The sequence below is a fragment of the Heptranchias perlo genome, chromosome 7, assembly GCF_035084215.1.
Source record: "Heptranchias perlo isolate sHepPer1 chromosome 7, sHepPer1.hap1, whole genome shotgun sequence".
NCBI lineage: Eukaryota > Metazoa > Chordata > Chondrichthyes > Hexanchiformes > Hexanchidae > Heptranchias > Heptranchias perlo.
Window position 1 is genome coordinate 98,276,141 of NC_090331.1, and position 15,458 is coordinate 98,291,598.

General features: G+C 46.9%; 1 protein-coding gene across 1 annotated transcript in view; it reads left to right on the top strand.

The window, feature by feature from the left end:
• cps1 (carbamoyl-phosphate synthase 1, mitochondrial) overlaps nucleotides 1-14,339 on the top strand; it is a 345,020-nt gene extending 330,681 nt beyond the window's left edge. The window contains exons 34-35 of the mRNA XM_067988237.1: nucleotides 6,681-6,810; nucleotides 12,678-14,339. Of these exons, the coding sequence (XP_067844338.1) occupies nucleotides 6,681-6,810; nucleotides 12,678-12,779 (232 nt within the window). The 3' untranslated portion in view covers nucleotides 12,780-14,339. The remainder of the gene's footprint in view (nucleotides 1-6,680; nucleotides 6,811-12,677) is intronic.
• Nucleotides 14,340-15,458: the final 1,119 nt, after the last annotated feature.

Below are 15,458 nucleotides of genomic sequence, written 5' to 3' on the forward strand. Positions count from 1 at the left end.
CCCACAGTGTGGGACAGGTCTAAACTGGAGGGCCCAGGCCCACAGTGTGGGACAGGACAGGACAAAACTGGAGGGCCCAGGCCCACAGTGGGACAGGACAGGACAAAACTGGAGGGCCCAGGCCCACAGTGTGGGACAGGACAGGTCTAAACTGGAGGGCCCAGGCCCACAGTGGGACAGGACAGGACAAAACTGGAGGGCCCAGGCCCACAGTGTGGGACAGGACAGGTCTAAACTGGAGGGCCCAGGCCCACAGTGTGGGACAGGTCTAAACTGGAGGGCCCAGGCCCACAGTGTGGGACAGGTCTAAACTGGAGGGCCCAGGCCCACAGTGTGGGACAGGTCTAAACTGGAGGGCCCAGGCCCACAGTGTGGGACAGGTCTAAACTGGAGGGCCCAGGCCCACAGTGTGGGACAGGTCTAAACTGGAGGGCCCAGGCCCACAGTGTGGGACAGGTCTAAACTGGAGGGCCCAGGCCCACAGTGTGGGACAGGTCTAAACTGGAGGGCCCAGGCCCACAGTGTGGGACAGGTCTAAACTGGAGGGCCCAGGCCCACAGTGTGGGACAGGTCTAAACTGGAGGGCCCAGGCCCACAGTGTGGGACAGGTCTAAACTGGAGGGCCCACAGTGTGGGGCTGAACCAGATCTATCCACGTACTTAAAAGGAGACTTCATGATGTCTGTTCAGTGCCATTTCTTGAGCGGTCCAGTAGTTAACCATGCAGACCGGGTCTGATCCGGTTTGTGTTGAGTTAGCTGACCTGAGTTGGAGCAGCAGTTCAAGGCTTTAAGCGAGTTCCAAAGATTCACAATCCCCTGAGTCAAGAAATTTTCCTCCTCTCAGTCCTAAATGGCCGACCCCTTATCCTGAGACTATGCCCCCTAGTTCTAGACTCTCCAGCCAGGGGAAACAGCCTCTCAGCATCTACCCTGTCAAGCCCTCTCAGAATCTTATACGTTTCAATGAGATCACCTCTCATTCTTCTAAACTCCAGAGAGTATAGGTCCATTCTATTCAATCTCTCCTCAAAGGACAACCCTCATCCCAGGAATTAATCTGGTGAACCTTTGTTGCACCCCCTCTCAGGCAAGTATAATCTTCCTTAGCTAAAGAGACCAAAACTGTACACAGTACTCCAGGTGTGGTCTCACCAGAGCCCTGTACAGTTGCAGCAAGACCTCCTTACTCTTATACTCCAACCCCCTTGCAATAAAGGCCAACATACCATTTGCCTTCCTAATTGCTTGCTGTACCTGCATACTAACTTTCTGAGATTCGTGTACAAGGACACCCAAATCCCTCTGACTACCAACATTTCCTAGTCTCTCATCTTATAAAAATATTTGTCTTTTCTTCCTACCAAAGTGGATAACTTCACATTTCCCCACATTATACTCCATCTGCCACCTTCTTGCCCAGTCACTTAACCTGTCTGTATCCCTTTGCAGACTCTGTGTCCTACTCACAGCTTACTTTCCCACCTAGCTTTGTATCGTCAGCAAACTTGGATATATCACACTCGGTCCCTTCATCTAAGTCATTAATATAGATTGTAAATAGCTGAGGCCCAAGCACTGATCCTTGCGGCACTCCACTAGTTACAACCGACCAACCCGAAAATGACCCGTTTATCCCTACTCTCTGTTTTCTGTCCTATAACCAATCCTCTATCCAGGCTAATATATTACCCCCAATCCCATGAGCCCTTACCTTGTGTAACAACCTTTTATGTGGCACCTTATCGAATGCCTTTTGAAAATCCAAATATACTCCATCCACTGGTTCCCCTTTATCTACCCTGCTAGTTACATCCTCAGAAAAACTCAAATAAATTTGTTAAACACGATTCCCCTTTCATAAAACCGTGTTGACTCTGCCTAATCATATTATGATTTTCTAAGTGCCCTGTTACCACTTCCTTAATAATGGATTCCAGCATTTTCCCTGCTACTGATGTCAGGCTAACTGGCCTGTAGTTCCCTGTTTTCTCTCTCCCTCCTTTCTTGAATAACGGGGTTACATTTTCTACCTTCCAATCCACTGGGGCCATTCTAGAATCAAGGGAATTCTGGAAGATCATAACCACTGCATCCACGATCTCTGCAGCCACCTCTTTTAGAACCCTAGGATGTCGGCCATCAGGTCCAGGGGATTTGTCGGATTTTAGTCCCATTAGTTTCTCCAGTATTTTTTCTTTACTAATCTTAATTACTTTCAGTTCCTCACTCTCATTAGACCCTTGGTTCCCCACTATTTCCAGTCTGTTTTTGTGTCTTCTACTGTGAACAGATACAAAATATTTGTTTAACGTCTCTGCCATTTCCTGATTCCCCCGTTATAATTTCTCCTGTCTCAGCCTCTAAGTGACCCACGTTTACTTTTGCTAATCTCTTCCTGTTTACATACTTGTAGAAGCTCTTACAATCTGTTTTTATATTTCTTGCTAGTTTACTCTCATTCAATTTTCTCCCTCTATCAATTTCTTTGTCATCCTTTGCTGATTTCTAAAACCCTCCCAATGCTCAGGCTTACTACTCTTTTTGGCAACATTATAAGCATCTTCTTTTAATCTAATACTACCCTTTACTTCTGTAGTTAGCCATGGTTGGATCACTTTTCCCGTGGAGTTTTTATTCCTGAAGGGAATGTATATTAGTTGAGAATTATGAATTATTTATTTAAATGTTTGCCATTGTTTATCTACCATCATATCTTTTAATTTAATTCCCCAATCTACCTTAGGCAACTCACCCCTCATACCTACATAATTGGTTTTGTTTAAATTTAAGACCCTAGTTTCAGACTGAACTATATCACTCTCAAACTCAACATGAAATTCATCATATTATGATCACTCTTCCCCAGAGGATCCTTAACTATACGATTACTAACTAATCCTGTCTCATTACACAATACTAGATCCAAAATAGCCTGTTCCCTGGTTGGTTCCTTGACGTATTGTTCTAGAGAACTGTCTTGAATGCATTCCATGAACTCGTCCTCCAAACTACTTTTGCCGATTTGATTTGCCCAGTCTATATGAAGATTAAGGTCCCCCACAATTATTGCATTACCCCTGTTACGTGCTCCTCTATTTTCCTGATTTATACTCTGTCCAACACTATAACTCCTGTTAGGGGGCCTGTAAACTACTCCCACCAGTGTTTTCTGTCCCTTGTTATTTCTTAGCTCCACCCAGACTGATTCTACATCCTGATTTTCTGAGCTAAGATCCTTTCTCACCACTGCCTTAATCTCATCCTTTATTATCAGGGCTACCCTTCCCCCTGCAACCTCCTTTTCCATTCTCTCTGTCTTTTCTAAAAGTCAAGTACCCTGGAATATTTAATTCCCAACCTTGGTCACCCTGTAACCACGTCTCAGTAATGGCTACTAGACCAAACCCATTTATCTCTATGTGCCATTAATTCATCTATCTTGTCACGTAAGCTTCGTGCATTCAGATATAGCGCCTTTAATTTTAATTTTTTATTTTCTTTCCCTGATGTGACCTTAGTCACTAATTCCCTGTTACCTTTGTTAAACTCTCTGTCCCTCCCTGACACATTCTGCTTGTTTTTACCCAAATCGCTAATCTGCTCTACAGCCTTGACTTTTCTCTTTAGACTTATAAATTTCACCTCACCTGACCCCTCCCCCCACTTTTAGTTTAAAGCCCTGTCTACCGCCCTAGTTATTCGATTCACCAGGACACTGGTCCCAGTCCGGTTTAAGTGGAGTCCGTCCCAATGGAACAGCTCCCTCTTTCCCCAGTACTGGTGCCAGTGCCCCATGAATTGAAACCCCTGTCTCCCACACCACTCTGAGCCACGCATGCAACTCTCTGATCTGTTTGACCCTGTGCCAATTTGCACCTGGCTCAGGCAGTAATCCAGAGATTATTACCTTTGAGGTTCTGCTTTTAATTTAGACCCGAGCTCCTCAAACTGTCTCGGCAGAACCTCATTCCTAGTTCTACCTGTGTCATTGGTTCCCACGTGGATCACGACAACTGGATCCTCCCCCTCATGCTCCAAGTTCTTCTCCAGCCGTGAGGAGATGTCCTTAACCCTGGCACCGGGCAGGAAACACAGCCTTCAGGACTCTCGGTCACGGCCGCAGACAACAGTGTCTATCCCCCTGACTATACTATCCCCTAACACGACCACATTCCTTTTCACTCCCCCCACTTGAATGGCCTCCTGTACCATGGTGTCATGGTCAGTTTGCCCACCCTCCCTGCAGTCCTTGCTCTCATCCACACAGGTAGCAAGTACCTCGTACCTGTTGGACAAGGTCAAAGGCTGAGTCTCCTCCATCACTGTATCCTGGGTCCCCTTACCCCTGCCTGACTCGCAGTCACATCCTCCTGTCCCTGAACACTGAATGAATCTAAACTACAACCTAACCTAAGGGGATGTGACTGCCTCCTGGATCAAAGTGTCCAGGTAACTCTCCCCCTCCCTGATGCATCGCAATGTCTGCAGCTCAGACTCAGCTCAACAACTCTGAGCCGATGATCCTCGAACTGCAGATGTGATTGTCTGGGATCACGATGCTCTCCACAGACTCCCACATGCTGCAGTTACTGCCATCACTATCTAACCTTCTTTTATTTATTTACTTAATGCGCGTGCCAGGTCGGCTCGTCAGTCGGCATGTGGGTGTGTGTTGCTCAGATTTCTGCAGTTAATTATAATGGTATTTGAACAGTCAGTCACTGTGAAGCCCGCCCTATAATTTCCCTGCTAAATCTTTAGGGCCCTGTTAACACATAGATGTGATGTGTCTCCCACCTTCCCAAAAACAGTCAGCCACTGGAGCTGGAGTGGGTGGTGGGGATACCAAGCCTACTTTGAGGTACATTTGCTTCAATCCAAGAGACATACCTTTCTGCTATCCCTGGGTATCCAATCAGTGCCAATCAGTACACTATAATTTCAGCTCAGCTGTAAAGACAGCATTTCCTCCTGTTACACACCTAATCCATTCCATATTTAAGATCTCACCAGAGATTGTTTTATCTGTGCGAGGATGAGTACAGGCTGTTTCAGTACTATTCTATCTTAAGATGTTTAATCCTGTGAGCACAACTGTTAATTCACCACAGTGGTATCTCAACGTGTGAGCACGACTGTTAATTCACCACGGTGGTATCTCAACGTGTGAGCACGACTGTTAATTCACCACGGTGGTATCTCAACGTGTGAGCACGACTGTTAATTCACCACGGTGGTATCTCAACGTGTGAGCACGACTGTTAATTCACCACGGTGGTATCTCAACGTGTGAGCACGACCGTTAATTCACCACGGTGGTATCTCAACGTGTGAGCACGACCGTTAATTCACCACGGTGGTATCTCAACGTGTGAGCACGACCGTTAATTCACCACGGTGGTATCTCAACGTGTGAGCACGACCGTTAATTCACCACGGTGGTATCTCAACCTGTGAGCACGACCGTTAATTCACCACGGTGGTATCTCAACGTGTGAGCACGACCGTTAATTCACCACGGTGGTATCTCAACGTGTGAGCACGACCGTTAATTCACCACGGTGGTATCTCAACGTGTGAGCACGACCGTTAATTCACCACGGTGGTATCTCAACGTGTGAGCACGACCGTTAATTCACCACAGTGGTATCTCAACCTGTGAGCACGACCGTTAATTCACCACAGTGGTATCTCAACCTGTGAGCACGACCGTTAATTCACCACAGTGGTATCTCAACCTGTGAGCACGACCGTTAATTCACCACAGTGGTATCTCAACCTGTGAGCACGACCGTTAATTCACCACAGTGGTATCTCAACCTGTGAGCACGGCTGTTAATTCACCACAGTGGTATCTCAACGTGTGAGCACGATTGTTAATTCACCACAGTGGTATCTCAACGTGTGAGCATGACTGTTAATTCACCACAGTGGTATCTCAACCTGTGAGCACGACTGTTAATTCACCACAGTGGTATCTCAACGTGTGAGCACGACTGTTAATTCACCACAGTGGTATCTCAACGTGTGAGCACGATTGTTAATTCACCACAGTGGTATCTCAACGTGTGAGCACGACTGTTAATTCACCACAGTGGTATCTCAACGTGTGAGCATGACTGTTAATTCACCACGGTGGTATCTCAACGTGTGAGCACGACTGTTAATTCACCACAGTGGTATCTCAACGTGTGAGCACGACTGTTAATTCACCACGGGTTACTCTGGACTGTTTTTTTTTGTCTGTCAGTATTTATTGAAATTGGAGTTTTCGGTGACCCGTGCTTTATATTCCAAGTGATGACTATATACCCTTTAGAGCGTGTGGGTATTTAGTCCCTTAAATGGATGTAATTTTGACCTTTCAGCAAAAAATAAAATAATAATAAACATAATAAATGTTTAAATAACCCCATCAATTATTGGGTGAGTCTCACTGGCTCAGGGATCAGTGTTACCAGTGTGAACACTATCAGCACCATTAACACTGCTCCTTCTCAGCCTGTCAATGGTCTGGCACTACAGGACTGCCTTCCTTTACACAGAGTCATGAGGATCAATTGGAATTTGCTATGTGTGTTTGGTCGAGGTAGGTTTATGGTGGGTTGGGCAGATTTTGGCGTGTTCCTGTTTGAATTTACTGAGACGCCCACTGACTCTCCTCTATTTCCTTTGCAGACTCATTCGTGATGGAGCCATTGATCTGGTGATAAACCTGCCCAACAACAACACACGGTTTATGAGGGAAAACTACCTGATCCGGAGAATGGCCATTGATCATGGAGTGCCCCTCATTACCAATTTCCAGGTAAAAATAATGACCAGACTACCTACTCTGGTACTAGAGATCGACATTGTGGGAGGAGTACTGCTTGGTGCAGTGAGTTTAACACACTGGCCCAGAAATTCCACAGGTTTGGTCGGGCATAACCCTGGCCGATCTAACGGGGGGCTCAGAGTTTGGGGAGGAGAGGGGATCCGCCAGTTTTACACCCCATTTAATTTCAGTGCTAGGTTCTGCCAGAAGTGAGGGAGGGCCTTGGGTGTACCCAGAGATGTTGTTTGAATATCTCCCTGACGTTATGTGTAAGGAGGCTGCAGCTCACCCCAGAAACCCTGGAAGAGCTTTGCTTCATCTTCCAGGGAGATCTGCAAACTTCCTCAAACAACAACTTGCACTTACCGTGACTCAGTCATACTGAGCTTTTAATTCCTCCCTCATACAGCACTCAGTGACCACACTTCATCTGAACTATTTATATCCCCCGAGTTACTCTGTCCAGGCTGGTGAACGAGATGATGAATGATGGTATCGTACAGCATTCAGGAGCCCATTCGGCCCTTTGTGCCTGTGCTGGCTCTTTGAAAGAGCTATCCAATTAGTCCCACATAGCCCTGTAAACTTTTCCCCTTCAAGTATTTATCCAATTCCCTTTTGAAAGTTATTATTGAATCTGCTTCCATCGCCCTTTCAGGCAACGCATTCCAGATCGTAACAGCTCGCTGTGTTTAAAAAAAAGTTTTCCTCATCTCCCCTCTGGTTCTTTTGCCAATTACCTTCAATCTGTGTCCTCTGGTTACCGACCCTCCTGCCACTGGAAACAGTTTCTCCCTATTTACTCTATCAAAACCATTCATGATTTTGATCATCTCTATTAAATCTCCCCTTAACCCTCTCTGTTCTAAGGAGAACAACTCCAGCTTCTCCAGTCTCTCCACATAACTGAAGTCCCTCATCCCTGGAACCATTCTAGTAAATCTCCTCTGCACCCTCTCCAAGGCCTTGACATCCTTCATAAAATGCGGTGCCCAGAACTGGACACAATACTCCAGTTGAAGCCGCACCAGTGTTTTATAAAGGTTTAGCATAACTTCCTTGTTTTTGTGCCTCTCAAGCCAAGGATCCCGTGTGTTTTTTTAACAGCCTTCTCAACCTGTCCTGTCACCTTCAAAGATTTGTGTACCTACACCCCAGGTCTCTCTCTTCCTGTACTCCCTTTAAAATTGCCTCTCCTCAGTCTTCCTACCAAATACATCACTTCACACTTCTCTGCGTTAAATTTAATCTGCTATGTGTCTGCCCATTTCACCAGTCTGTCTGTGTCCTCCTGAAGTCTGTTACTATCCTCCTCATTGTTTACTACATTTCTGAGTTTCATGTCATCTGAAAACTTTGAAATTATACCCTCTATACCAAAGTCCAGGTCATTAATATATATCAAAAAGAGCAGTGGTCCTAATACTAATCCCTGGGGAACACCACTGTATACTTCCCTCCAGTCTGAAAAACAACTGTTCACCACTACTCTCTGCTTTCTGTCCCTTTTAATGGTGTAGCTGAATTTCTGCTGGCTGTTTCTGTTGTTGAGGGTCTTGTCAATGGGGCACTTTCTCTCTGTTTCTGTTGAGGGTCTTGTCAATGGGGCACTTTCTCTCTGTTTCTGTTGAGGGTCTTGTCAATGGGGCACTTTCACCATGTTTCTGTTGTTGAGGGTCTTGTCAATGGGGCACTTTCTCCATGTTTCTGTTGTTGAGGGTCTTGTCAATGGGGCACTTTCTCCATGTTTCTGTTGTTGAGGGTCTTGTTAATGGGGCACTTTCTCCATGTTTCTGTTGTTGAGGGTCTTGTCAATGGGGCACTTTCTCCATGTTTCTGTTGTTGAGGGTCTTGTTAATGGGGCACTTTCTCCATGTTTCTGTTGTTGAGGGTCTTGTCAATGGGGCACTTTCTCTCTGTTTCTGTTGTTGAGGGTCTTGTCAATGGGGCACTTTCTCCATGTTTCTGTTGTTGAGGGTCTTGTCAATGGGGCACTTTCTCCATGTTTCTGTTGTTGAGGGTCTTGTCAATGGGGCACTTTCTCCATGTTTCTGTTGTTGAGGGTCTTGTCAATGGGGCACTTTCTCCATGTTTCTGTTGTTGAGGGTCTTGTTAATAGGGCACTTTCTCTCTGTTTCTTACCTGCATCCAGCACTTGTGGAGAGAAAAGCACTAAAAATCTTGCTGCCCACTGTCTCCTTCCTGTTCTGCTCCTATAATCAGAGTATTGAGTGTCAGAAAATTGGAATTATTTTAGGATCTTTGAACATCCTGTACAAATCAACTGTGGGTTCAGTACCTCCATCTCCCCCATCCCCCTCCCCTTCCCTCATCACCTCAGCCGAATGACACCCAATATCTCGATTGCCATATTCTGCTGGATGATTGGATCTTAATGGGTGAATGTCAGCTGTTCTCCGCCTGTAGCTTGTTCCCACAAATAATGTGCCATTTTTTCCTGAGTGAGAACAGAATGGTCGTTACTTTCAGCCACAGACTGGTTTATTTGACAATTATTGAAGTGTTTGTATCACTTCTGTTATGGAATGCCCATAGAAACAATGATTATTTTAAGGGTGTGCAGGATTCCCCTGTACTATAATGGAACTGCTCCACCTCAGGGAGTCTGTGCAGCCTCATTTAGTTCACAGGGTTGTCCCCTTAAGTTTGTTACTGCACTTTTAGGGTTACTTTAGTCTGTAAAGTTTAAGATGTAGATGAATGGCAACACACTGACCTTTGCTGACCTTGTGAGGTTATTAAACTTCTAGGAAGAAGTACTGGAGGGTGGTATACAGTGGTGTATAGATTTGCCACAGATGTCTGTGACATCTCCTTCCACATGGTCCTATCTGTTGCATTGGTGGGTTTTTAGCCCCCCCACTATAGTATCCCTTGTGCATCTAATGTCTCTGAGAGTATTTATCTCATTCTCAGCACTTTAACGTAGCAAAACGTCCCAAGGCGCTTCCCAGGAGTGTTATCAAACAAAATTTGACACCGAGCCACTTAAGGAGATCTTAGGAGGAGCATCTTAAAGGAGGACAGAGGCGGAGAGGTTTAGGGAGGGAATTCCAGAGTTTGGGGCCTAGGCAGCTGAAGGCACGGCCGCCAATGGTGGAGCGATGGAAATCGGAGATGTGCAAGAGACCAGAATTGGAGGAGGGCAGAGATCTCGGAGGGTTGCAGGGCTGGAGGAGGTTACAGAGATCATAGAATGGTTACAGAACAGGAGGGAGCCATTCAGCCCATTGAGTCCATGCCGGCTGTCTGCAAGTGCAATCCAGCTAGTCGCACTCCCCTGCCCTTCTCCCCGTAGCCTTGTGAATTTTTTTCTAACCACTCGCTGTGTAAAAAATATTTTCCTCATGTCGCCTTTGGATGTTTTGCCAATCACCTTAAATCTGTGTCCTCTGGTTCTCGACCCTTCCGCCAATGGGAACAGTTTCTCTCTATCTACTCTGTCTAGACCCTTCATGATTTTGAACACCTCTAGCAAATCTCCTCTCAACCTTCTCTGCTCTAAGGAGAACAACCTCAGCTTCTCCAGTCTCTCCACGTAACAAAAGTCCCTCATCCCTCGAATCATTCTAGTAAATCTCTTCTGCACCCTCTCTAAAGTCTTCACATCTTTCCTCAAGTGTGATGCCCAGAACTGAACACAATACTCCATTTGTGGCCAAACCATAAAGGTTCATCATGACTTCCTTGCTTTTGTACTCTATGCCTCTATTTATAAAGCCCATGATCCCATATGCTTTTTTAACCACTTTCTCAACCTGCCCTATCCCTAGGTCTCTCTGTTCCTGTACCCCTTTTAGAGTTGTGCCCTCTAGTTTATATTGCCTCTCCTCGTTCTTCCTACCAAATTGTATCACTTTGCACTTCTCTGTGTTAAATTTCATCTGCCATGTGTCCGCCCATTCCACCAGCCTGTCTATATCCTCTTGAAGTCTATCACTATCCTCCTCACTGTTTGCTACACTTTCAAGTTTTGTGTCATCTGCAAATTTTGAAATTGTGCAAAAGTCATTATTTGAAATTTTGAAAAAGTCATTAATCTATATCAAGAAAAGCAGTGGTCCCAGCACTGACCCCTGGGGAACACCACTGTACACCTCCCTCCAGTCCGAAAAACAACCGTTCACACTAATCCCTGATTCCTGTCACTGAGCCAATTTCCTATCCTTGCTGCCACTGCCCCCTTTATTCCATGGGCTTGAATTTTGCTGATAAGCCTATTATGCGGCACTTTATCAAACGCCTTTTGGAAGTCCATAAACACATCAACTGCATTTCCCTCACCAACCCTCTCTGTTACCTCATCAAAAAAAACTCAATCAGTTAGTTAAACACAATTTGCCTTTAACAAATCCATGCTGGCTTTTCTTTATTAATCCACACTCGTCCAAGTGACTATTAATCTTGTCCCGGATTATTGTTTCTAAAAGTTTCCCCACCACTGAGGTTAAACTGACTGGCCTGTAGTTGCTGAGTTTATCCTTACACCCTTTTTTTGAACAAAGGTGTAACATTTGCAATTCTCCAGTCCTCTCTAAGGATGATTGGAAGATTATGGCTCGTACCTCTGCAATTTCCACCCTTAGTTCCCTCAGATCTGGGAGTGTTGTAGGGCTGAAGGAAGTTACAGAGATCTCGGAGGGTTACCTCCAGGGTTTAGACTGTTCTCATGCGTCAGTGACCAAAACTGCTGCAATATTTAACCAGAAAGCTGGGTAGCTTCAGTATGACAGCCTCGGACTTACTGGAGCTGATTTACCTGAGCTTTGCACCTGAGAAATGCTTATTCCTGCACACAAAGTACAGGAGCACGGACTGGACACATGTGCTGGGTTCTACCCCTTTGCGTTGCCTGGGAATTTCTGGGGAGGTGAGGAGGGGTGGGGTGAGGGGGTCGAGTGCTTGCCTGGTATACATCCTGATTTGTTCAGACAATGGTGTCCATTCAGTGCAGTGCCCTAGAAAATTGGGTCTTGGGCCTGTGTTCAGTCCAGTCCAGTCCAGAGAGAGGATCTTCGAAGGGACAGGCAGCACAAGGGCGGAGTCAGCAGAAAGGTACCCCCGGTCCATGCGAGGGCTGAAGAACTCTTCACTGCTGCCTTCGGACATCAGCCAGAAAAGCTCGCAGCCAGTGGCCATGAACACTACTCCAGCCACATTTGACGGCCCTCTCTCACTTCCAGGGACTAACCCTGCCCAGGATTGGGCCTGCAGTGGGGGAACACCTGGCTTATTTAAGTGACCTGAATCTGAAATGCAGTGTTGGCAGCGAGCGAGCTTTATCACCTGGAAAAATTAGCTACATATCACTCCCAGATCCCTTTCAGTCTCTCCTCCAGCTAAACCAATGCCATTCATTTTGCTTTATTAATTGCTGCTCTGCTCTGAATGTTCAGTCCTAAATCACTTTCAGCCTCTTCCCCTGGTTAGTTTCACACCATTAAGTTTTTTGCTTCTAATGTGCAGGACCTTACACTTATTTGTATTGAATTTTATCTATCATTGTTCTGCCCACTTGTAAATATTGTCTCAGTCCTTCTGTAACCCCTTGGCTGCTTCATCAGACTCTATAGGCCCCTTAGATTGGTGCCATTGACAATCTGACCAGCTTACATTACGTTTCTGGGTCCACGTTGTTTATGTGGGTCAGAAACAGTGGAGGTCCCAGCACCAATCATTGGGTCACTCCCTTCAGTCTAACATCAATCCCCTGAATGGTCCCAGCTGCTTCCTCTTGTTCAGCTCTTTCAATGTCCATCTTCCATTGTACCCAGGATGGACCCATGGATAAGATGCCCAAGTTTCAGTGTTTAATGATTCCTTCCTTATCCTTTCAGGTGGTGAAACTTTTTGCTGAAGCGATTAAACACTGTGGAAAGTTGGACTCGACCAGCCTGTACCATTACCGAGAGAACAGTGTGATCAGAGGGTTGCAGTGAGTGGCTCCCACCAGCCTGGCTTCTGCAGACCCGCACTCCACGTGTACAAAGTTGGTTCTCTGATACAGGCAAAACATGTTCTTGTTTGTAACAGTTTTAATAAAGAGAGAGATTTCATTGTGACCATGCCATTCACCTTACCCAGCTCTTGTTTTGGAGGTTTAAGCACTATGTAAATAACTCCTCGTTCTTACTTCCTCTGTTTTTCCCCCACTGTATAAGTAAATGAAAAGGGGCACTGATATCTCACCATGAGGAACGGGGAGTGGTGACTGGTGGGATTATTAAGACCACCCCCTCTCCCGTCTATCGCTCGAGGCCTACTAGATGCCAGAGTTGCTTCAACAGATCTGCTCTTGAGGTCTTTAAACTATCTGCTCCACACAGCACTGTCTGAACTCCTCCAACTCAGTGGCACTCGCTGGGTTTCAGTTTGTCACTTTGTACTGAGCAGACAATTTGTTCCCATCAGTAATTTGAGCCCATTGTGTGGTTCTGTCCCTCTTTCAGTATTCTGGTGTAAGTTCTTGATGCCCCGATGTCCGCACTCAGAATGGCCCTGAAATGATGTGCCAGAATCTCCTAATCACTTCCTTCGCCCCTCACCCCCTCACCCCCTCACCCCTCCCCCTCACCCCCTCACCCCCTCACCCTTCCCCCTCACCCCCTTCCCCCTCACCCCCTTCCCCCTCACCCCCTCACCCCTCCCCCTTCCCCCTCACCCCCCCCTCACCCCCTCACCTCACCCTCACCCCCCTCACCCCTCACCCCTCACACCTCACCCCACCCCCTCACCCCCCCCTCACCCCACCCCGGTCAATGATTACAAGGCAATGATTACTGTCTGACATTCTACCTCAGCCAGGTAGCTGGGCCATGCTGGAGTGATTTGATTTTTTGGAATTAAAGTGAAGTGTTGAAGGTGGTCCAGTTTACATTGGCGGTCAGAGACTGATTCAGCCCAACATTGCAACCTGGATTATGTGGCCTGAACTGGCACCTGACCCCTGCCCCCACCCTCAGGATCTCTCACTGGTCCTGTCTTCACTGTATGGGGGTGTCATTTGCAGATTTGCCACCTATTTTCTCATTTCCTCACTACCACTACCATCACGGCTACATCGATATCCTCACCAGAACACTCTCCCCTCCCCTTTCCACACTGCGTGTCCGTGTCCGTGTGCGTGTCCGTGTCCGTGTGCGTGTGCGTGCGGATACACTAATGGCCCTGAAGTGTAACAGCCTCAGCCCACCCCCATGGCCTCAGTGAGAACCCTGGTTGTCTGTATAAGCTGGGTTTAATGATGAGCACCCTCTCTCGCTCAGTGTGCACTCATCAGTGCCAGTGATCCCTGGGTTCTGGAGCAGTAATTCCAAGAATGCTCGGTCACAGAATGATGGTGTCGGTGAGGTTCACCTGTGGAACAGATTGCCACAGCAGGCAGGGCTGCCCAGTTCTTTTCATAGTGCTTTGTTCATTTCATTCCTCTGTTGTAAACCTGTATAATTCCATGTAACCTTAACAGAACAAAAATAAATAATTGTTTAATGAAACTCAAAGCTGTCCAGTTTGTGAGTGATTGGAATATAACCATGTCCATCTCTGAAACTAGGAACAGCTGCTCTGAACACAGGACATTCCTTCTGACTTTTACTTTTGTGCCTTTTTTTTATGTCTCAGTCGCTCCATCTGCCCTCTTTCCTGGATCGGGTGTGATTCCATGGGTGGGGTATAATTCCCTGAATCGGGTGTGATTCCATGGGTGATGTGTGATTCCATGGGTGGGGTATAATTCCCTGAATCGGGTATGATTCCATGGGTGGGGTGTGATTCCATGAGTGGGGTATAATTCCCTGCATCGGGTGTGATTCCATGGGTGATGTGTGATTCCATGGGTGGGGTATAATTCCCTGAATCGGGTATGATTCCATGGGTGGGGTATAATTCCCTGCATCGGGTGTGATTCCATGGGTGGGGTGTGATTCCATGAGTGGGCTGTGATTCCATGGGTGGGGTATAATTCCCTGAATCGGGTATGATTCCATGGGTGGGGTATAATTCCCTGCATCGGGTGTGAATCCATGGGTGGGGTGTGATTCCATGAGTGGGCTGTGATTCCATGGGTGGGGTGTGATTCCATGGGTGGGGTGTGATTCCATGGGTGGGGTGTGATTCCATGGATCTGGTATGATTCCATGGGTGGGGTGTGATTCCATGGGTGGGGTATGATTCCATGGGTGGGGTGTGATTCCATGGGTGGGGTATGATTCCATGGGTGGGCTGTGATTCCATGGGTGGGGTATGATTCCATGGGTGGGCTGTGATTCCTTGAATCGGGTATGATTCCATGGGTGGGGTGTGATTCCATGGGTGGGGTATGATTCCATGGGTGGGGTGTGATTCCTTGAATCGGGTATGATTCCATGGGTGGGCTGTGATTCCATGGGTGGGGTGTGATTCCATGGGTGGGCTGTGATTCCATGGATCTGGTGTGATTCCATGGGTGGGGTATGATTCCATGGGTGGGCTGTGATTCCATGGGTGGGGTGTGATTCCATGGGTGGGGTGTGATTCCATGGGTGGGCTGTGATTCCATGGGTGGGGTGTGATTCCATGGGTGGGGTGTGATTCCATCGGTGGGGTGTGATTCCATGGGTGGGCTGTGATTCCATGGGTGG